The 22,449-nt window shown below is 36.6% G+C and overlaps 1 protein-coding gene across 6 annotated transcripts in view; it reads right to left on the reverse strand.

The window, feature by feature from the left end:
* The window catches only part of LOC150099843 (protein Gawky-like), a 580,239-nt gene that overhangs the window by 327,573 nt on the left and 230,217 nt on the right, over positions 1-22,449 (reverse strand). For all 6 annotated transcript variants that reach the window (XM_090404074.1, XM_090404072.1, XM_090404073.1 and 3 more), the window contains one exon: positions 10,134-10,323. In XM_090404074.1, the coding sequence (XP_090260200.1) occupies positions 10,134-10,323 (190 nt within the window). The remainder of the gene's footprint in view (positions 1-10,133; positions 10,324-22,449) is intronic.

Genomic DNA, 22,449 nt, shown 5'->3' on the forward strand with positions numbered 1-22,449 from the left:
CTAAACTTAACCTACTATTAATTTATTAAATAATAATATGTGTAGAAATTTATGATAACTGAAATATATATGTAAAGTAACGAAAAGTGTTATTATAAATAATTGTATACGTAATGAAAGAGCTGATTAAGTAACTCAAATATTCTGTTTATTCTTATTTGTGAAAATTTAACGTTATGTAATCACTTATGTAGTAGTAGAGCGTTGTATTACATTAGCGAAATGTTTGCGTTCATGCGTTGTCATGGAGACGCATGAAATAAACAAGCATGAGTCGAAGAGTGCGTGACCTTGGAACCAGAAAGGAGAAAGAAGGGGCAATAAGAATTTTAATGGGAGAAAAGGAAAGAGTTTTGCGGAGCCTGAAGGAAAGTAGGATATAAGCAAGGAAGTGAAAGAAAATTGTAAATTCTTTAGGGCAGAAATTCAAGAGCATAGTGTTTAGAAGTAGCAAGAAACGTAGTGAATCTTATACTCAGCTGCAAGTGAAATCAGCTGTTGTTATAGAGGAAAACTGATGTCGTAATCGGATAAATAAAGAACTGGACATTCAATGGGAAATTCTGATTAGTTCCAGTTAATTTAGGATTACGTCTTAATTTTATGTTGCCCTGAGAAGAATTATAATGAATTTAACTAGTTGCAGGAAAGTAAACAAGGAAGGATATCAGTACCTTATTGCTGTTTTTTTTAGAGTAGTGAAGCGCGATTAACAGTAGTTCAGTTAAAGTGTTGGAGAATTTTATTTAATGTGTTCCGCTAGCTCTAATAAGTTAATTCATAAGTGTGCTCGCAATAAATTGATGTATTGAAGATTGTATCTGGTAAGAGTAGTCATACATGTTTGTTTATTCTAACATTAACTATAGCGTATCTTCGAAGTTCAAGTTCCGAAATAAGATTGCTTGGAATAATGTCTACCTTGATTAGTGCCTGCTGTGAATTTAAACATTAAGTACAACTGATAGATGTGTGCAGACTGATCAAATGAGAAGTTTCGTTTTATTAACTTGAATTAAGAAAATTTATAATTTTGAAGCAGTGAATTGTATGTTAAAGTTTAGAACATTGAATTGGAATGAGTGACTTAGCAAGATGTATTAAGTTATTTGTATTGTTTCATTTAAAAGTAGAATTCATGTATTTGCTATATATCGTATATTAAATGTTTTATTTTGTTAATCTAAATATTGTGTTTGCCTGAACTCCCTTTTATTGCACCGTTCATAAAAAATTCGAATCTTGCAGGTGCCCCAAGTAGAATAATAATAAATGATTCGGCCTAATGAGAAGACTGCTAACTTAATTAAGAATTGATCCTACTATTTTATATAGACTAATCTAAAAATAGGGTGGCGCAGTATAATTATAAATTTCCCTACTTTTGGATCGGTGATCAATTCGCAATTAGTTATTATATTGATAAGAGTAACTTGAACCAAGATGGCAGATTTAGAACATAACATGAAAATAGAACGTCACGACACTATTCCATTTTTTCCCCCCGCTTTCTACAGGAATATATAATTCTATAACCATCTCTTTCAAATCTCCTATATCTTCCTACCTGACTTCACTTAGACCAACCACACCAAATTTATTCCTCTCCATTTCTTTCTTTCTATAAGGGTATAAATATGAACGCCTTTTTAAAGAAAGTTGCGAAGCCCTCTTACATCATCATCATCATCAAATTCCTGCCATGTACCCTCAAGGGGTGTACAGGATATGACAGTACTACATGAAAAAATTACATCATTACTAACTTCCTATCTACGATTTTCCTCCAAATCAGTCTGTTAATTGTCAAGACTCCAACATTATCAGATCTTATATTTCTATCGTCTAAGGCACTTTGTACCGTATCAATCCACCTATATCTTGGTCTTCCTCTGGGTCGTTTTCCTGCCAACCTGGCAGAGAACACTTGTTTTGCTAATCTTTCCTCTCCCATTCTATTTAAGTGACCATACCATCTGAGATTAGCTCTGCTAACGCATTCCTGGATGCTGACAATGTCAAGTTCTTTCCTAATATCCTCATTTTTAATATGATATTGCCATTGATGCCATCTGTTCACGCCTCTAATCTTTCTCAGGACTCTCATATCTGCGGTCTCTAGTCTTTGGTCAAGTGTTTTACTTCTGACCCAGCTCTCAGATCCATAAGTTAAAATTGGTTTGAACACAGTCTTGTATACAGCTAATTTAGTGTTCCGACTAATTTCTTTCTTATTCCATATGAATTTATTCAATTGACTTCCCACGATACCAGCTTTGCTGATTCCGTTGTCTATTTCTATATTTAGTTTACCATCTTCAGTAAAAATTGTGCCTAAGTAGCTGAAATGTTTTACTTGTCCACAGGTTCTCCATTCACAACACAGTTGACATTTTCAATGATTCTGCCTATTTTCATTATCTTTGTCTTTTTATTGCTGACCTTCATACCATATCTATTACAACAGCTATTCAATTTAGTCAGAGAATCTTGCAGACTTGTAGCGGATTTATTTAGAAGTATAACATCATCCGCATAAAGCAAAGAGCTGACATTAACATCTCCAATTTTGATATCAGGTTTAATACCACATTCCTTCATAATGTGATCCATATAGATAATGAATAACAGAGGGGATAATGTACATCCTTGTCTCACACCAGATTTAACATTAAACCATCTTCCTGTACGTCCTTCAATTCTAACTGCTGACTCACAACTCAAATAAAGACTAAGTATTGCTTGATATAATGCCCCATTGACACCATATAACTGCAGCGTATTGAATAGCTTCTCTCTTGGCACCTTGTCATATGCCTTTTCCAAATCGACAAAACTTAAATACAGATCTTTGTTATATTCCCATGCTTTCTCGACTATTTGTCGTAAAGTGAAGATCTGATTCTGACAGCCTCTATTTGGCCTGAATCCAGCTTGTTCTTCACTAAGCTTTTCTTCCACAATTCTTCTCAACCGTTTCTCAAGTATACTTGCATAGATCTTGCCAGGAACACTCAGTAGGGAAATACCTCTGTAATTCTCACATTCAGTTTTATTTCCCTTTTTATATATGGGTACTATGAGAGCTCTACTCCAATCATCGGGAATTCGTCCCTCTATCCAGGCTTTCTGAACTATGCAGTGCAGCCACTGTAAGACTCTTATACCACCATACTTCAGCATTTCTGGTCGAATATCATCTACTCCTGCTGCCTTTTCCACATTTCAAGCCTTTGATGGCTTTTTCTACTTCAAGTATGGATATGTATTCCTGACTGCATGCCTGGTCAGTGTTTTTTATCACTGTGCTGTCATCACTGCTTGTTTCATTTAGCAGTTTTTCAAAGTAATTACTCCATACTTCAAAGATATCTTTTTCTCCTGTTTTCATTTCACCTTTATCATCTCTAATTCCTTTTACAGCACTCTTTCCTCCATTCCTAAGCTTCTTCAACAACCTCCAGAATATTTTGCCACCTTCTTGATATTTATTTTCTATATTCTTGCCAAAGTCCTCCCATGACTTTTGTTTAGCTAGTTTTACACACTGTTTAGCTTTCTTACATTTGTCTCTGTATTCTGTAAGAGTAAAAGCTGACTTATTTGCCAGGAACTTTTGATATGCTTTCTTCTTTTCCTTCACTGCCTCTTTAACTTCCTGTGTCCACCAAGGAGTTCTGATTTTTTTATCTTTGCACACAACCTCACCACATGCCTCTCTGGCAGAATCAATCAATGTTTCCTTCAGAGTTTGCCACTGAATCTCCAAGGTTTGATTCCTGTTCTCAAACTCTTTCATTTTCTTTTCAATAATATTTCTGTATTTTAGTCTACAGTTTACATCTGAGAGCTGCTCAACTTTTATTCGCTTTAAAACTTTCTTACATGTTATTCTTTTCAATATGAAATTCAATTTTATCCTGCTCAAGACTAAATAGTGATCACTTCCAATTTCAAATCCTCTGTACACTCTGGTGTCCTGCACCAGGGAGAAAACATCACTATCAACAATAACATAGTCAATGAGACTTTTCTTATTCCTAGCCTCTTCTCTCCATGTGAATTTGTGCACATTTTTATGTTGGAACATGGTGTTAGTAATAACCAGTCCATGTCCTGAGCAGAAATCCAACAGATATTTGCCATTATTATTAGCTTTGCTCTTTTCTCCAAATTTTCCCAAAATATTTTTGTATGTCTCACAATCATTTCCTACTCTACTATTTAGATCCCCAAAAGGACCAACTTTTCCTTTTTCATTGTGTTAGTTACTTTTTCTAAAGCCTCACAAAATTCGTCCACTTCTACCTTAGTAGAACCTTCTGTGGGACCATAGGCACAAATAAGTCTCATTGTCCAGTTCCCCATTCTCATATTTGCCCACATTACTCTACTTGAGACTGACTGCCATTCAAGAAGATTAGCCTCGTATTTTGTGTTGAATACTATGGCTACTCCTTCTTTTCCTTGATTGTTATTGCCTGAATATAACATTTTGTATTTATTGCTCAGAAAGATCTCACCAGTTTTGGTCTTTTTTGTTTCAGTCACCCCTATTATGTCGATCTGGTACTCATCTAATTCCTCAGCTAGCTCCATTTCTTTGCCATTCAGGCTTCTTACGTTGATAGTACCGATCTTTAACTCTGGTGATGTTGAGTTGGGGTTTGTTTTCAGATTTGTTCCAGTAGCTGACTTTTCGCTGTTCACCCTGGTTCCCTGGCGAAAACAACGGGGGCCTTGTTTAACCGGGCGACGCCCCAGCCGGCATGAAATTTTGTCATGTTGTACCATCATTTTTTATTTTGGTTTAACCAATAAGAATACAATTAGGTCGGCTAAATCCCAAATTGCCAGCCTATCCTCGTTCGTTCAGTATCAAAGTAGATACCCAACAGGGTGCACCACAAGAAGGTGAAGATTGGACATTAGGTCAGAAGCCCTGGTCGGTTCTCCACATTCCTTTAAAGGCTATGTGGAGGTCTCCTCTCAGTTATACAGCTTTGACCCTTAAGCACCCCCCTCCTCTTACATCAGCCGAATTTAAATTGAAATGACTGTCTCTCTCTCTCTCCCAAAAGTTTGGGAGACTCTTATTTTATGCAACCATCAATGAAATTATTATCTTTAAAAGATTATTTAATAATATTTTAGTAATTAATCTTCTGGCACACAGCAACAATTTATTTGGTGATCCATCGACTGTTCTGTACTTTGTATTCCATTCCTTTTAAGTGTTTGTTCTACACTGAGGATGTACTGTTACTTTCAGTACAAAATATTTGTACCTTTATTTAATTAAAGTTATTACTGTGGTCTATACATGCTATATTATTAATTGTATTTAATAAAATATTTAATTAAAAGCACTGTACTGCTAACTTGCAAAGACAAATGCAATGCGTGATTCAGACTGTTAAAAAAAAAGAAATACTGGTTTTTCAGTTTGCACTATGGAAACTAATGCTTTTTTTTGTATGATTGTGTGGTATTTTGTTAGCATTTTACTGTCTTGGTATTGTTTACATGTGTATAGACTGTATTCAACATGTCAGCTACAAGTTTTAGAACTACACCTAGCCCACCATCATTTAAAGACTATGTCATTTGTAGCATAGATGATGATTTGGTAGCTTACTACACATGCAGTATGCATGCATCATGTTGTTTAAAGATGTGGTAGGTGCAAGATGGGAATGTGTATGTGTGCATGAAATCTAGGCAGTGGGAGCTTTTGATCTCAGGGTTTAGTGGCAGCACAGATAGTGCTTTGAAAACATGTGATTTTCAATTTGGGGATGATAGTAGTGGTGGAGGATGAAGAGAATGTTAATGAAGTACAGTCATACCCCGACTTACGCAAATCCGAATTTACGCAGTTTCATATATGTACGTATTGCCATCCTGCTTCACGTCTCACCACTAGCTGTATCTTTCCAGTGCCGGCCGCATTCGCCAGTGTCGCACATGCTGTGAACAAGCACTGACGTGTTTCGCGCAGTCTCCATTCATACACAATTTTTATAGTCTACAAACCTTGTGATTGTTTAATATTATGTTCTTGATAAAAATTTTATCACATAAAAAATAATAATGTTGTCCAAAGGAAGCAAGTCAGATTCTTCTACTGCTAGCAAGAAAAGAAAAACATTGACTTTGGAAACAAAACTCAAAATTATTAAGGAATTTGAAGGTGGAATGAAAATTTGTGAGCTAGCAAAGAAGTTTGATCTACAGGAATCCACAGTAAGAACAATCATAAAAGAAAGGTTTTCAGATTTTGGAAGACATAGTTTCTAACGAGGAACGAATTGTAGCCACAAGGTAAGGAACAAAAAATCATTAGCTTGCTATGAAGAAATTTTGCATGACAAGAAAAAGATGTTATGCCGTCAGACGAATCTATTAGATTTTATGAAACCATTCACATCGAAATAACTTTCTTTTTTTTATGTACGAAAAACTACAATTATGATTATATTTCTTAAAAAATATAGGTGCTTTTGTAAACTTTTGGTCCCAATTAACTAATATTTTGCATGTTTGTATGCAAAATTATACCCGAATTCGACTTACATGCTTTTTGTTGGTCCCGCCTACTGCGTAACCTTGAACAGTTAAGCAGGTGGAGATGATTGTCTGATAACCATGATTGCATATGTGAATGCCAATCAAAAGCAGAATGTGTGTAGAGAGAGAGAGAGAGAGAGAGAGAGAAATAGAGTTGCTGAGAAAGGAGATGGAAGAAAAGAAGACTTAGTTGAGGAGGGTGAATGAAGATCTTGGAAGGATAGAGAGGTTAGCTAGTGAGAGGAACGAGAGTAGGTGTAAGATGGCATCAGAGTGTAAGAAAGGCGAGAGAATGGGATGAGAGGAAACAGCAAAATGTCATGAGTGGGTGGAAGAAAGGGACAAAGATCAGAGAGAGAAACGAGAATGTGCAGAGTAGAGTGCTTGCTGGTGGAATGATAGAGAGTGTGGCATTGGCAGTAAAGAAGGGTGAAACTGTAGAGGATATGATAGTAATGATTGGGACAAATAACCTGAGAGGTAGCATGAATCGAGGAAAGATAGAGACTGTGTTTTCCTGGTATGATAATGTGGAGGGGAAGAGAAGAGTAGTGATGATGAATGAAATGATAGCGAGAATGTGGAGAAAAAGAGATCTGTAATATGTGGATGTATGGAGTATGATGGAGGACAGAACAGGGCTGTACACAACAGATGGATTCTATTTGAAATGCAAAGGGAGCACATGTTTGAAGAGACTTGTTTTCTAGGCAAGTGAATGTGTCGAGATAAGAAAACTAGAATTGCAGAGTTGGAGTGTTGTAGATGGTGGCTTGAGAAATGAAGAGATGTACACTATATTTAATCAGGTGGAGTATTGGGAGAATAATAATGGATATAAGAACACTGGCAATCCACTGATTTTTCTGAATACAAATGCTTGGAGCATTAGGAATAAAGGGACTGAGTTTGTGACATTGATTGACTCAGCCTCTCCAAAGGTTGTTGGGTATTAGCAAAACTTAACTGGATGCGGTTCTAACAGGTATAGAAATCAGAAGGTTAAACATATTACAACAGGATGGGGAAGCCAAACATGGTGATGGATGTTACTCATGATAAAAGAAGAATTGTGCACTCTCAAGGTGGAGATTCTCAGTGGAAACAACACTAATTTCTTTGAGAGTACATGGTGTGAGATAGATGTTCATAAGACAAGATATTTAGTGGGATATTGTTACAGAACGGAGAACATAAATAGTGACGAGAAGAAAATGTTTAGGTAAATTAGTTTGGCAAGCGCAAAGTGAGTAATCATTATAGTGGACTTCAACGATAGCAATATAAACTGGGCAAGAGGACACAGCATGCAGCAATAAGAGAAATGAATTTTTGGATTTCTTGAGGCACAACTGTCTTAAACAGCATGTGGTGGAGAGAACACAGAAGTCATATATGAGTTGCTTTTTGGCAACTCGTATATGAAAATATGACTTCTGCATTACTTCAACCTTAGTATCACCTCTGGAACGGGCTCCCACTGACAAGACCTCAATAAAGGTCAAAACCAGTCTGGGTAGTTACCCTTACCATACATACCATAAGGATATATGCTTTGCATTATGGGATACTAACGCAAGTGATGTGAAGTCATTAGCTTCTATATACGAGTTGCCCTGATTATATTTCAGGTGCAAACTTTGTTTGCTTATATTTGGATAAAGGATTAAGCCAAGTATATAATTTCTTGGTATCTTTAATTTATAGTATAATCAAGTTGAAAAACTTCCAAAAGGAATAAGAAGAATTGCAGAAGAAAAAGAGATTATGGAAGGCATATAAAGAAAGAGGTAGGAAAACAGTTGCATGAGGAATATAAGGCTCAGCCTAAGAAAGTGACTAATATTGTAAGGAGAGAAAAATTAAATATGAAAGAAGGCTGGCACTGCAATCTAGAGAATCCCAAGAAGTTTTTTTTTTTGCTGTGTGGACAGATTATCCTGCTGGGTAGAGATGGGAATCAGGGAATCAGCTGAGCAAAGCAGATGATATAGTTGAGCTATTAAATTATTAGCTTATTAATGTATTCCATCCTAATACTATAGGCTTTATTCCTAGAAGGATAATGACTGGTGAAATGTTAGAATTGAACGAAAAGAATGTATTCCAAATATTGAGCATGCTAAATGGCGATGATGCAGAAGACCAGATGGAATTTCAAGTTTTAAAGGAAATGCTATTAACTTGGCTGTTTAATGAAAGTTTTACAATGGGGTAAGTTCCTTGAGAGTAAAAGGAAGGTAAGAGAGTACATCACATAAGGGTGGTGGTAGAATGAAGGTATCAAACTATAGGTCTGTTTGTATTTCTTCACATTGTTAAGATTTTGAAGAAATTGGTAAGAACACCTATACAGAATAGAGCAGATGAGCATAACATTTATACAGCCCAGCATGGATTTGTTAAAAGGGTGCCCTTGTTTTAGTGATCTGGTTACCTTTTACAATATAGTAACAAGAGCAGTGGATGAGGTAAGGAATACATTGTCGTTATTTGGATAAAGCACGTGACTGGGTGCCACACACATTTATTTTTAAGTTGCATCATATGGGTTTGGATATCAGGTTAGTGGATTGCATTGGTAATTAGCTATGGGGGGGGGGAGCAGTATCAAGGAGAAGAAAGATTACATAACCTTCAGTCCTGGGACCATTTTGTTCAATCTTTATGTCCATGATATCGTCAAAGGACTACAGGGAGATGATCAGATGATGCAAAACTTTGAGTTATTAATAATAGTGCTGATATTCTGGCTCCAAGAGGATTTGAATAAGCTGGAAGGATGGGTAAATAAATGGAATTAAATGTAAAATTTTAAAATTTGGGAACCATAGATAGGATGCTTCACACTCACTTGGTGGAGATATACTGGAAGAATTGGAGGAAGCAAGGGATTTTGAAATGATTGCAGATTGAGATTTGAAGTTCCAAGGACATACTGCAAAGGTTGTGAAGACATCTCAAAGAAATGCAGCAATGTAGAGGAGAATATTGACCATGGGAGATAAGTGAGCTTGTCCTTTTAGATAAAGCTTTGATCTGATCACATCTAGATATCTGTGTCAAGATTTGAATAGGGTGAAGTAACCTTCGAAAGGGTTCAGAGAGATAAAAAGTGATACCAGGACTGTACAATGTTGATTATGAGGATAGACCAAGGGCATGGTGACTGCAGAGGATGGTGGACAGAAGATAGGAATGATCAAGAAGTGTCGAAAGGTTATTGTATTAACACTGAAGAGATTTTTCATATGGTAGAACAAAGAAAGGAGTGAGGACAAGGGATCTTCTCTGGAAGTTGCAAAAGAAAGTGGTGCTTAAAAGGGTAAGAATTAAACTTTTTGCATGGAGAGTGGTAAGACCATGCAATGCATTATCTAAGAGAATGGTGAAGGTGCAGACTGTGGATGAGTTTAAGGAGTGGTATAACAGACTTTGTGGTGACCTCCCATGATGAGTCTTGCGACCCCATGGAGGTCAGAATAATAATTCAAGGCTTTTTTTCTTTTGTTGTCTTTACACAACAGCAAACATCAAATGACTTATACTGACATAATATTTACCTCTTGATTTTTGTTGCTTATGTTTCAAAGGCTGTAGCTGCTGCTGCATGAACCTAGGTGGGACTTCACGATATCTTGAAGCTTGTGAAGGCTGCTGATTGCTGCCTGACTGTGGACGCTTATTAGCTGCCTGCTGCTGTAACTGAGCCTGTTGCTTCATCGACAGCTCCTCAGGCTCTTCTTCGGCAGCCTAAGTAAAATAAGAGATATTTGCACTCATTATGCAAATAAATTACCATTAAAATTATATATTATAATCAGGAAGCTACCATTACACAAGTAATAAAAAATTAACGGTTCAAGATACAGAATAATTATAACAATATGCTCCCCCCCAGAAATCATAGTAGTGGAAGGAACGAATGATTTAAAAGGAGAAAAAATTGCTATGAGAGAGGACTTCAAGGAATTACTAGAAGTAGCAGAGAGAGAGAGAGTTAAGATAGTGAGTCTGTTGCTGCGGTATGACAGAGAAGAGTTGAGAAGGAGGGCCATAATTGTAAATGACTATGCGCAGGTTATGCATGACGAGTGGTGTGGAGTTTGTGGAGCGAGTTTGATGGGCGAAAGGATTTATATAAGATAGAAGATGGATGGTTTGCATCTGAATGGATTTGATTTGTGGAGACTGGAAAAATTGTTCGATGAAGCGAAAATGGATGTGCAGAATCAGGGAAACTAGAATTATTAAGGGGGGAGGGTTGGATATGCAGACATCAGGGAGACAGTTGAGGGTAAGAATGTGTATAATAAGCCCGAGCTAGTAAGAAGGTCAACAAATCAGAATGAAATAGTTAGTATAAGGCATCAAGATAAGGGTGGGACTAACGGGCTTCTGCATTTCATGTATACTAATGCCAGGAGTATTAGGAACAAGAAGAAAGAATTTTTGGCCTTGGTTGGTTCTTACTGGCCACAGGTTATTGGCATTAGTGAAACATGGCTGACAGAAGATGATAAGCTGGTGGGATAGAATGTGAAGGGTACAGTGTGTTCAGGAGGGACAGAGAGAATAAAATGGGGGGAGAAGTGTTATTGATGACAGCAGCCAAGGAGAATAGAAGCTGAACTGCAGGATAGAGAAAAGAGCACATTTGAGGCTATTTAGTGTGAGACTGAGCCTAGCAGAACAAAATATACAGTTGGGTACTGCTATAGACCAGGTGATGAAATAGATGGAGATAGTATGCATAAGCAAATAGACAAAATGAGTGGAAGGAGGGTAATTATTATGAGGGATTTCAACTATGGTAACATTGATTGGAAGAAGGAGAGGACACATGGGAGGAAGAAATTTTATGCAGTTATTAAGGGATAACTATCTAAGACAACATGTAATGGAAAATACTAAGGGTTCGAGAGTGCTTGACCTAGTAATTGCATCTGAGAATTTCACTGTAATGAATATGACCATGCCACCAATTGGTGAGAGAGTGATCATAAGATCTTCACCTGGGATGTGGCTAAATGTGTGGAATTTTCAATTAAGACAGGGCACATGTGGAATTACTGGGCTGGTAAGTATGACAAGCTTAGGAGACTGCTTGGTTCAGTGCCATGGCATGTAAAACTGCAAGGGCTGGATGTTGATAGTGCATGGGAGGTGGTTAAGGAGCGTCTGCTGGAAGTAATGACTGACTGTATACCTAGAGTCCGAATAGTAAATCAAGTAGGGGTTAAATGGATGAATAACACCATTAAGCTTGAGCTGAAAAAAAAGAAACAACTGTGGAGGGAATTTAAGGAGAAAGGTGACCTGCAAGCACACGAAAGGAATAAATCGCAGGCCAGAAGGGTAACAAATGTGGTAAGAAAAGCAAAAGCGGATTATGAAAAGGAATTAGCCATGCAAGCTAAAGAGAATCCCAAACAGTTTTTTCGATATGCTGCAAGTAAAAGAAAAAATGTATACGGCAGAATGATTTTAAGGAATGCCGACGGTAGGGAGGTAACTGAATCAGTTGATATAGTAGAATTACTTAGGAAGCACTTGGAAATATATCATCCAGGTGGTGATATTGCAGGAATGAAGGAACCAATAACTTATACAGGAATTGTGGTGAATGAAGTGGAAGTGAATAGTCTATTACAAAACCTTAATGGGAATACATCTGTGGGATTGGATGGTATACCAGCTTGGGTCTTACGTGAAGCGGCTAAAGAATTGTCAGTGCCCTTGACCATTTTGTTTAATTTGAGTCTCGGATCTAGGTTAGTCCCGAAGGGGTGGAAAGAGGGGAAAATAGTTCCACTGCATAAAGGAGGTTCCAAGACAGCTGTTGTAAATTACCGACTGATCAGCAATTGGGAGTCGTTGTCAAGGTCTTGGAGAAAGTAGTAAAGAGGAAAATGGGATACTGTATGGGGGGACATGGTTTTGTGAAGGTTAGATCACGCCTGGACCTTGCTAAAGCCTTTGACAGGATACCACAAGGAATTCTAATCAGTAAACTACAGCATATGGGGATGGATATGGGGTTGGTGAGATGGATAGGAGGGTGGTTGATGGAGAGATATCAGAGAGTGGTTTATTCAGGAGTAGAGTCCAAAAGACAGCCTGTGACTAGTGGTGTGCCACAGGGTTCTGTGCTTGGACCACTACTATTTAATTTGTTCATTAACAATATAGGAAAAGATCTGAGAGAAACTGTTCATTTGTTTGCTGATGCAAAGTTGGGTAGAGCAATAGAGAATGCACATGATGTCAAAATTTTGCAGGATGATTTGGATAGATTGGAGGACTGGGCTAAGGAGAATGGATGTCAATTTAATGTGGCAAAATGCAAGGTTATGCATTTTGGGGTGAAAAGATTAGCAGCAGTATACCACACTGGTGGGAACTGTACTCCAGGAGATTGACAAGGCAAGGGATTTGGGAATGTTGGTGGATAGGGAGGTGAAGTTTAGGGGGCACATTGCAAAAGTAGCTAAATCAGCTCATCAAATCACTTGATTATGAAGAATACTTTGACGAGCAGAGACAAGCAAGTCATTGTTCCTCTGTATCGTGCCTTGATAAGACCCAATCTTGACTACTGTGCCCAGATTTGGGGAGGAGGTGGAGAGGATCCAGAGAAGAGTGACCAAGATGATAGCAGGTCTATGGAATGAACCTTATGAGAACAGGTTGAAGATTTGTGGGTTGCAGAAATTAGTTGATAGGCGGAAAAGGGGAGATATGATTGAGACATTCAAATTGCTAAAGGGTTTCTATAGGATTAATTCAGGGAATATTTTTGAGATCAGGACTGGTGTTGGGAGAACTAGGGGACACCTATGGAAGCTGGGCAAGAGTGTGGTTAGAAAGGGTGTTAGAGCTGGGTTCTTTACTTTTAGAGTGATAAATGAGTGGAATAAGCTGCTAGAGTCTGTTGTGGGTGCTATGACGGTGAGTGAGTGAATGTCGAATAGTTGTTCTTGACATGATGTTAGGGCCTCCCTCGATGAGTCTAAGGACTCCATGGAGTTGCCTGTAATAATAATAATATAAGGTTCAAGGTCTCTGACATTCACTTCAACATGCTTCATAACTTCTCATCAAGGAACAAGATGAGAAGCAGTTATTCTAAATGATGAGAGCTAACTGATTTGATGGCAGAGGGGAGTTACTGAGATGCTTTTCAAAGAGGAAAAAAAATTCAAAAACTTTGAAAAATTGATAAGAGTTTTCAAATTTATGATTAAAAGTTCTTTGCGCATGAATGTGTTTCCTTAATTTCAGAACTAAAGTTCAACAGTAATTTTCATTTGCTTTGCTAAAATGTACAGAAAAGGAATATCAACTAATCCTGGATGTGAATTCCATCCCTTCATGAGAAAAGTTGTAGCTCCTCTCTTCTAAAATCCAAATTAAGCAGTTGGTTTTCTACAGAGTTTAATTTATGTTGGATATATCTGTACCTTGCAAACAGTATAGAATTTCTAGATGAGGAATGCTGGTAAATAAATATATTTAAAGTGATGACAGCTTCTTTCTTGATTTCAAGAATATGCTTCAAACATTAGCAAACATAACTGCAATTTTTTTTTATGGCAATCTCACAAAAGGCAAGCCCATAGTACAATAATATACAGACCGGGTCAAAGGTTGGTCGATTGGTAAAGCCTCTGCTACTAATGGCTCATGCAAAAAGTGAAGCAAGTTTGAGCATGGTTAGTAGTTGGAAGGGATCAATCGTTTGATGCTTGACACACTCTACCACGATGAGTCTTTGGGCTCCCTAGACGTGTCGCATAATAATAATTAATATCTGAGGATTATGGTCTAGAAACCACAAACCATTTCAGACATCCAAATAAGCAGATTGATGATATTTCAGGAGAAAAAATATCACTAACACATTTATATACATCCACATCAAAGTATTGTGAATACACGCTGATATGTTTGTAAATGTCCAATATGCTAACAAAATAGTTTCCTATCAAATATGCAGAGGACAACCATTAATGTCATTAATTCACAATACAAGAATAATAAAAAATAATACCTTATATTATTGAAACCAAAAATAGTTTACTGTAAGAAAATAATATTTAACTTATTCACTGGTATTATATCCAAAATTTTCAGAGCACAAAAGTGTCTCAGAACAGCAACAGTGTGATCAGTTTAAAAAAAATTGTAACAGACAACACAAGGAACTGAAGTCATAATTGGCATCGTCTATTACTGGATAAAGAGGGGGGGGGGGGATATTAATTTCATCGTAAAGTGACTGTCTACCAGATTTTGGTAAATGTTTCAAAGCTGTCACTAATTCCAAAATCAATCTCTGACCATATGACTTCTGTGTAGCACTTGTGTTTGGTGTTTACTTCCATTTGATCCTGTATGAAAGGATATCCAAGGTATGGCCTGCTAGTCCCAACTTGCCATAATAATAATGGCAAATGTATTTTTTATGTTCTAAGGAGGATTCAACAGTTCTTCCTGTCTGTTCATAATAAGCTAAGTCACAAACACACAGAGCACTTCACACACTCCTGGATGTGATAAAGGAGAGTTTGTCCTTAGGTGAACAGAAAAGCTGACTTGATATAAATGTGGTGGACAGCTGATATTTTAAGCTCTCTCTCTAGATATCTTTTTATATGTGCCCTGGATGTATGGGATAATAACGGTTTTGGTGTAGTCTCGTGTGTATTGGTGATGAAGGGAATTTCTAGGGAGCATTTAGTACTTTGCCTATTTTTATTTGGGGATTATAGCCATTAGCTATAAAAGTGACTGAAATAAGTGAGTTCAGTGATAAGAGCATTATCATCAGAACAGAGACAGCTCTGGTTCTGTGAGTTAGTGTTTTAGATATCACTTTGCTGAAGCCGGATGATGGTGTGATTGTTTGTGAAAATAACTCCCAATATGTGTAGGTTTTCTATGAGCAGAAAAAGGTAACGATAATAGTGTATCTAGGAAGGGCAGACAGTCATTAGCTTCCTATTCAACTGTGAAGTGGATTTTAGAGTGTTAAAATGTTGGATATTTGGCCACATGGCTCAGATACATTTTTAGTGCATTTAAATAGAGTGTGGCTGTATTCATTGCTTGGTTTACTAAGTGTTCTATGTAGAAATTTCTAAAACAGGAGAAGAGACAGCTATAGGCTTGCCTCCCAATCTAGTTGCTTGTATATCTTCCCTTTGAATGCAAAATAATCAGCATGTACTGTAAATTTGAATAATTCAAACATGTCTGGGGAAGGGGAGGGGGACAAGAATAGTTTCAAAATCAAATTAATATTTGTGTTTTGTCTCTCTTTATCCAATAATACATGGCACCAATTAGGACGTTATCTTGTTGTGTTGTCCATTTCAATATTTTAAACTGGTCCCACTGCTGACTAATTGTTGCTGTTCAAGTAGGGTGACAAACTGTTTGTGTTCTGCAAATGCAGGATATAATACCAGCAAATAGACATGAAACACGTAAACCTTTTTACCTATATAAGAATTACCTTGGTATTGCACTTAGGAGACAAGATATTGGATAGTGGCCCTACCCATAATGCATAGCATTATACATGTCCATAAGGATATGTGCATTGCATAATGTGATACCAAGGCAATTGAGGTGAAGTCATTAACCTCTATATTCAAGTCGCCCATTCATGAAGTGACTTCACATGCAAACTTTCTTTGCTTACACTTGGATAAAGGATAAAACCAAGAATATAATTTCTTAGCATCTTTAATTTGTAGTGTAACCAAGTGAAAAAAACTTTCAACACTAAAGAGACAAATTCAAGCACATCTTGCGTAATGTCTTCTATTGCCTGAGAATAGGAACATAGTTTCAAAAAAATTTATGGAGACAAATAACTTACATAGTTAAAATATTATTTGCCTTAGCATGAAAGGAATCTTCAGTACAAAAGAATAATGTAACAATAAAATACAAGTAACAGAAGAATTTCAAGTGTTGCCACAACTCCAGTAAGATAACAATGGTCAGTAATGCTTCCTAAGTACTAAAAAACAAAGAAAATTAGGAATATAAGAAGAGAAAATGTATCTCCCACAGGGAAGATAACTGAAGGCCATTAAGACTTGTTCAAGTTAGGGTGATGTAAAAGGATTCTCGGCTTTCCTCATAGTGACTTACTATAAGGAATCTGCTCTCAGGTAATAGCTGTTTTATCCCACAAGACTATGTTCAGTAAAAATAGCATGTTTACCAAGGCCAGGTGGCTCAGGTTCATGATACAAGATTATGTTCTTCACAGCAGATCTACTACATTGGCTGACATGAGAAATCCAAGGGCAGAGAATTTGGCAGACAGCTGGCAAGCTAAGTGTAGAAAACATGTCTTTAGGGGCGAGAAACATTTTTGAAAATGTTACTAATAGAATGAAAGGATATGACAACATTAAGGCCTCAACTTCTGCAATATGTTCTGATATTCTTTTAACACAGTGATGAAACGAGCTTCTTTTTGAGACAAGGAGGCAGGGGGCATAAAACTTTGATAATAAAAGACTCACCGAAACCATCTTTTAAAAAAGATGATTTGATGTAATTCAACTCATGAGGTAGAGTTTTCTAAAACACCAAACATGTGCAAGATGTAAATAAAGTCTTGATAGTCCCACCTTCTTTTCTCACCTAAGGACAAGCTTCCTCCACTTAACAGCCAAATTCCTCACACTTTTGGTTTATCTTATTTTGGTCAATCTAGAAGATTTACTGCTGTCCATCATGAAAAACATAACTCTTATAACAAGTATCATGATCTAATTATAAGAATAGGCTAGGTAGTAATTTATTATGTCTATACACAAATGCAATGAGCATTAGAAACAAAGGGGTTGAGATCGCTGTTTTATTGAATACGATGTGGCCTAAGATTGTTGGCATTAGTGAAACCTGGCTAATAGAATCAGATATGGTAAGTGGGATCGAGTGTAATGGTATACTATTTTTAGGAATGACAGAAGAGATAGGAGAGGAGTACTACTAATGATATCAGATGACTTAAGTCCAGTTAGGGTAGAAACACAAAAAAAAAAAAAAAGTCCCATGTAGCGGTGAGTTTGAGTCTATTTGGCGTGAAGTGGAGGTTAACAGAATGAAATATATGGTGGGGTGTTGCTACAGACCTGGTAGCTCAGTTGCAGGGGATGAATAAATGCATTTCCAATTTAGCCTTATGGGTACTAAATGAATGATCATTATGGGTGACTTTAATTTTCCAAACATTGATTGGGTAGAAGAGAAATCTCATGATAAGAAAGAAGAGGAATTTACTGAATTGTTGCAAGACATCTTTCTCAAGCAGCATGAAAAAGAAGAAACTCAAGGTCAAAGAGTGCTGAATTTGCTCATAGCATCAGAAGGGGTCTCTGTCAAGAATATGGCTATTTTACCAACAATTGATGACAGTGATTATGCTGTACTTTCTTGGGAAGTATCTAATTATATTGATGCTCCAATTAAAACAGGTCATATACTGAACTACAAAGCTGGAAATTATGATCAACTTAGGAGGAATACTATCTTTGATCCCATGGATTCAGTTACTGAATGGGAAAAATGTCAGTAATGCATGGAATCCTTGAAAAAGTGCTTAAAAATGAGGTGGTATCTGAATGTATCCCTAGTGTTCGAAGAAAAAATAGTTTGGAGTGAGAGGAATTATGAAATATATAAAGCTGAGGCCAAAAAAAAATAACGAGTATTGTGAGCAAAGCTATATCGGAGTATGAAAAGAAATTGGCCATGCAATCCAAAAGAATTTTATCATTATGCCACAAGTAAAAGAAAGAATGAATGTGGAAGAATAACTTTATTGAATGTAGATGGTACTCGAGTGTTGGAAGCTAATGAGATTGTTCAGTTAATGAGCGCTCACTTTGCTAAGATATATCAACCAGGTGTACATAACATGGTGCACAGTGCTACTGCTACATTTGATGAAGAGTTAGAGGTTCATGAAAATGAGGTTGAAGAGCCTCATTTTCATTACATGGAAGGTGGAAAGAGAACACAAGGCATCCATGGAATTTAAATTTATGTGCAGTCAAGAAAGGTGTAAGAGCTAGGTTTTTCTCCCAGAGAGCAGCAAGTGAGTGGAATAATCTGCCCTTAGGGATAGCGAGTGCATCTAGTGTAAATGAATTTAAGGGAAGGTACGATAGATGGTTTGGATAATTTATAGCCTCCCTCAATGAGTCTTGACTCCCTAGAGGTCTCAGATAATAATGAACCTAAGCAATCTGGCAATCACGACTGAACAAGTTATATCTACTAAGCACAGTGTTAAGGAAGATAACAAAACTCCTACACAAAAGCAGATTACTTACAATGTCTTTATAAGTAAAGTTGAGAATCTTATTACATCGACCTAACTTGAAGAATTCTGGTGGCCCTCGTGTATTTCCCCTATGGGAGATATTTTCTCTTCAATAATGCCAGGCTGGTTGCCAAGTAGTCAGTGTATCTGCTCTTCAGCTAAAAGGCTGCAGATTTCAAATCCCACCATGGGCATGGATGTTTGTGATAGTCTGTGAAAATATTAGTGATGATGACATTGGTGTAGACCTGAGTTTTCCAAACTATGTTCCAAGGAAAGTGAATAAGTGTTCTGTGAAAAATTAATGAGCCTGGAATGGTTTTAAATGCTACGAGTTTGTGCTAATAAGGCCTTGATTGAGCCACCCGCAGTTGTCGACACCTCAGAGCACAAGTGAAATATGGAGGTATCTCTTCTAGGAAACGTGCTGTCACAAGCAAGGTCTATGCAATGTGCTGGGGCCCCGGTATGCCTGTAGTGTGAGCTCACATTTTTACGTCAGCGCACACTATAGGTGTACAGCCTGCTGCGCCGATAGTGTGCACTTAGTTTTACATTGAATACAAGACCGATGATACTCTACTCTAACCAAGGTGTTCTGTTAAAATTTGGATTTGTGAAGTGTTCTGTCGTAGGAAAAGCTTGAGAAACCCTGGTGGAGATGATGGTAGTTGCAGTTCATTGTAGTTGGTGGAATGAGTGGTGGAGACAGTGAGCTGTAGAGTAGATGCCCTCCCTCGATGAGTTTTCAGACTCCCTGGAGGTGTTACGTAATAATAATAATTCCCAATTTTCTTTATAAATAAATATATATGTCAGTACAGTTGACCCTTGAACAACGTAGGGAGGGGGGGGGGGGGCACTAATCCCCCGCATTGTTCGAAAATCCACGTATAACTTTGGATTCCCCACCTACTGTTGACTGGAAGCTTTACTGATAACATAAACAGTTAACACATTTTTTTTGTATGGTATGTATGTATTATATACTATATTCTTATGATAAAGAAAGCTAGAGAAAAGAAAATATTAAAGAAAAATCACAAGGAAGTGAAAATACATTTACAGTACTGTATTTATCAATACCATAAGTTTACATTATCCATTTACAATCGTGATAAATTGTATATCTGTCAGTACCTACATCAAATATAGTCTTAATAGATACAAAACACTGTAACACTAGACATCAAAAAATGAAAAGATAACATGAAAAAGAAATTATTCATATTTATTTACAGGTATAATGATTCATGCATTAATAACAAAGCAGCAGCAATACGATTGCTTTCTCGTAGTCCAGTCTATACACTGATGAATGAATAGTTATAAAACTTTTATTTTATGCAGTTATGATTTAATACTGCATCTTTACATTTGTTTACATTTCTCTCGACTGCAAATAGCCATATACGGTCTGTAAGTGTTTGTGCGAGTATGTTTTGATAAATTTTAACTTTTATATTAGATTTGTGAATATTTTATGGTAGTAAAAGATAAAATAGACTAGTGTCTACATAATATTTTATGCATTCATGACATAACTTTTTCTTAATTTTTTTAAATTTCTAGGCTACACAGGTCATCTGCAAGTTTTTTTAAATTGTCGCAAATCTCCAAAAAAATTTTGAAATATATTTATTCAAAAAAAAAAAAAAAAAACAACATAAGTGGAGCCGCACAGTTCAAGCCTGCATTCTTGAAGGTCAACTGTAATTACGAATTTTACTGACTTATTTTACTAGAGGTATGGCAGCACTTTTTAAAATTCTTCTGTTACTTGTATTTTATTGTGTTCTATTAATCAGTTGTACTGAAGATGCCTCTGATATTAAAGCAAAAGTTTTAGATCAATTACATATTCTAACCATGGAAGTTATCCTTCTCTATAATTTTTTGAAAATTGTACTATACAGTATATTTTATATATACTCAAGTGTAATGTCTTATTTTATACACGAGTCCCACTTAAAGATTGCATATTTTAATTACAAATACCATACCAAGTCAAATCTCATGCTAAGAACAGCCTTGTTACTTTTACCAGAAATTTTTGTTCAATCTTAATGAAAAGATTTAGCTATGTAGAAACCCTAAGTAAATTAAAACAAATGCTATGTTAGGACAGAACACACAACAGATTTAACCACCCTATCAGAGCATAGTCTATGTCTGTATGTGAGATTTGTTGATAAAATAGAGCAAAAAAGTTTATGATTACAGTAATATGCTTTAACTGTTTGCCAGCTGGTATGCCTGTTATGCTGGATGAAAAAACCCAAGTTATCAGGGGAAATTATGCCACTTATATGAGACTGGTTACTCCACCTTTAGCAAGGCAGCCAGTCTCATGTAAGTCTTATGTATCAATCAAAAATAGTTATCTTATGTCAATCATTAGCATATGTGAATCCATCATTAAAATCTTTTTGTCAGACTACAGCAATCAAAAAATTGCATTAAGATCAAAATGAAAATTTCATGTGTGCTGAGTAGCTCACATACCTCAGAAGATATGGCAACCTTCAACATGGGAGCTGCCTCCTATTGTAACATGTTTTACAGTTTTGGATAGGGAAAGGCCATAAAATATTCTAGGTCTTAAAGTTGATGTAATGTAACCATATGTAGAGCATTTCAGTGCATAGTAACTGTTTTATCAGTAAAACAAAGGGTGTATGTGTAATAGACATTATTATAAATTTATATTTCTTCCTTGTTAACAATATTACAAAAATTTCTTTTAATGTTGTTAGCAAATATTTTCCATCTTGATGATGTTCTTGTAACAAGGAAGAAATATATTTTCTTCATCATGCACATTAGACATACTATATTTTTTGAATAACGACATAACACATGTAAGACAAAACTAAATACAATTTACTCCTAAATATTTCGCTATATTATGAGCTTCTTTCAGGGAGAAGACAGAAAAACTGGTAACAACATTTAAATTCTGAATGCAAAAACAAGTCATAGAGCATGAATATAATATCACGTGCTGTCCAGCAGGAGGAAACACTATTAGTTCAGAGATGTAGGAAGAGATGTACACAATCTATAAATAACTGTCTGGACACCCCTGTTATTTGAAGATATAGAGCATTCCAGGTTTATTAATAACATAAAAACCAGTGAACAGATAACACGAAATGTTATTTCATCATAGCAGTTGAATACAGGTGGTATGGCAACACGATGTGAACTCAGTGACTTCGAGAGAGATGTCATCGTGGGCTGTCACATATGGTGGCATGTCCATAAGTGCTGTTGCTGCTCAACTAGAGCATCCAAAATCAATGGTTGGTGAAGTAATCAACAAATGGAGATGTTCTGGCATCACTAGTGCAGGAAAACACCCAGGCCAGATGCCAAAAATCATTAGCCAGTACAGGAGGGTGTCAAAACGGGTGGCATGCAAAAACTGGCTACAATCGATACAGACCATCTGTGATGAGTTCCAGAGTGCTAGTAACACCATGGTGAGTACATACTGTGTGAAAAGAACTCCATTTACTGGG

Source organism: Typopeltis vanoorti, chromosome 14 (assembly GCF_054136105.1).
Source record: "Typopeltis vanoorti isolate ZY-2024b chromosome 14, IOZ_Tvanoo_1.0, whole genome shotgun sequence".
Classification (NCBI taxonomy): Eukaryota; Metazoa; Arthropoda; class Arachnida; order Uropygi; family Thelyphonidae; genus Typopeltis; species Typopeltis vanoorti.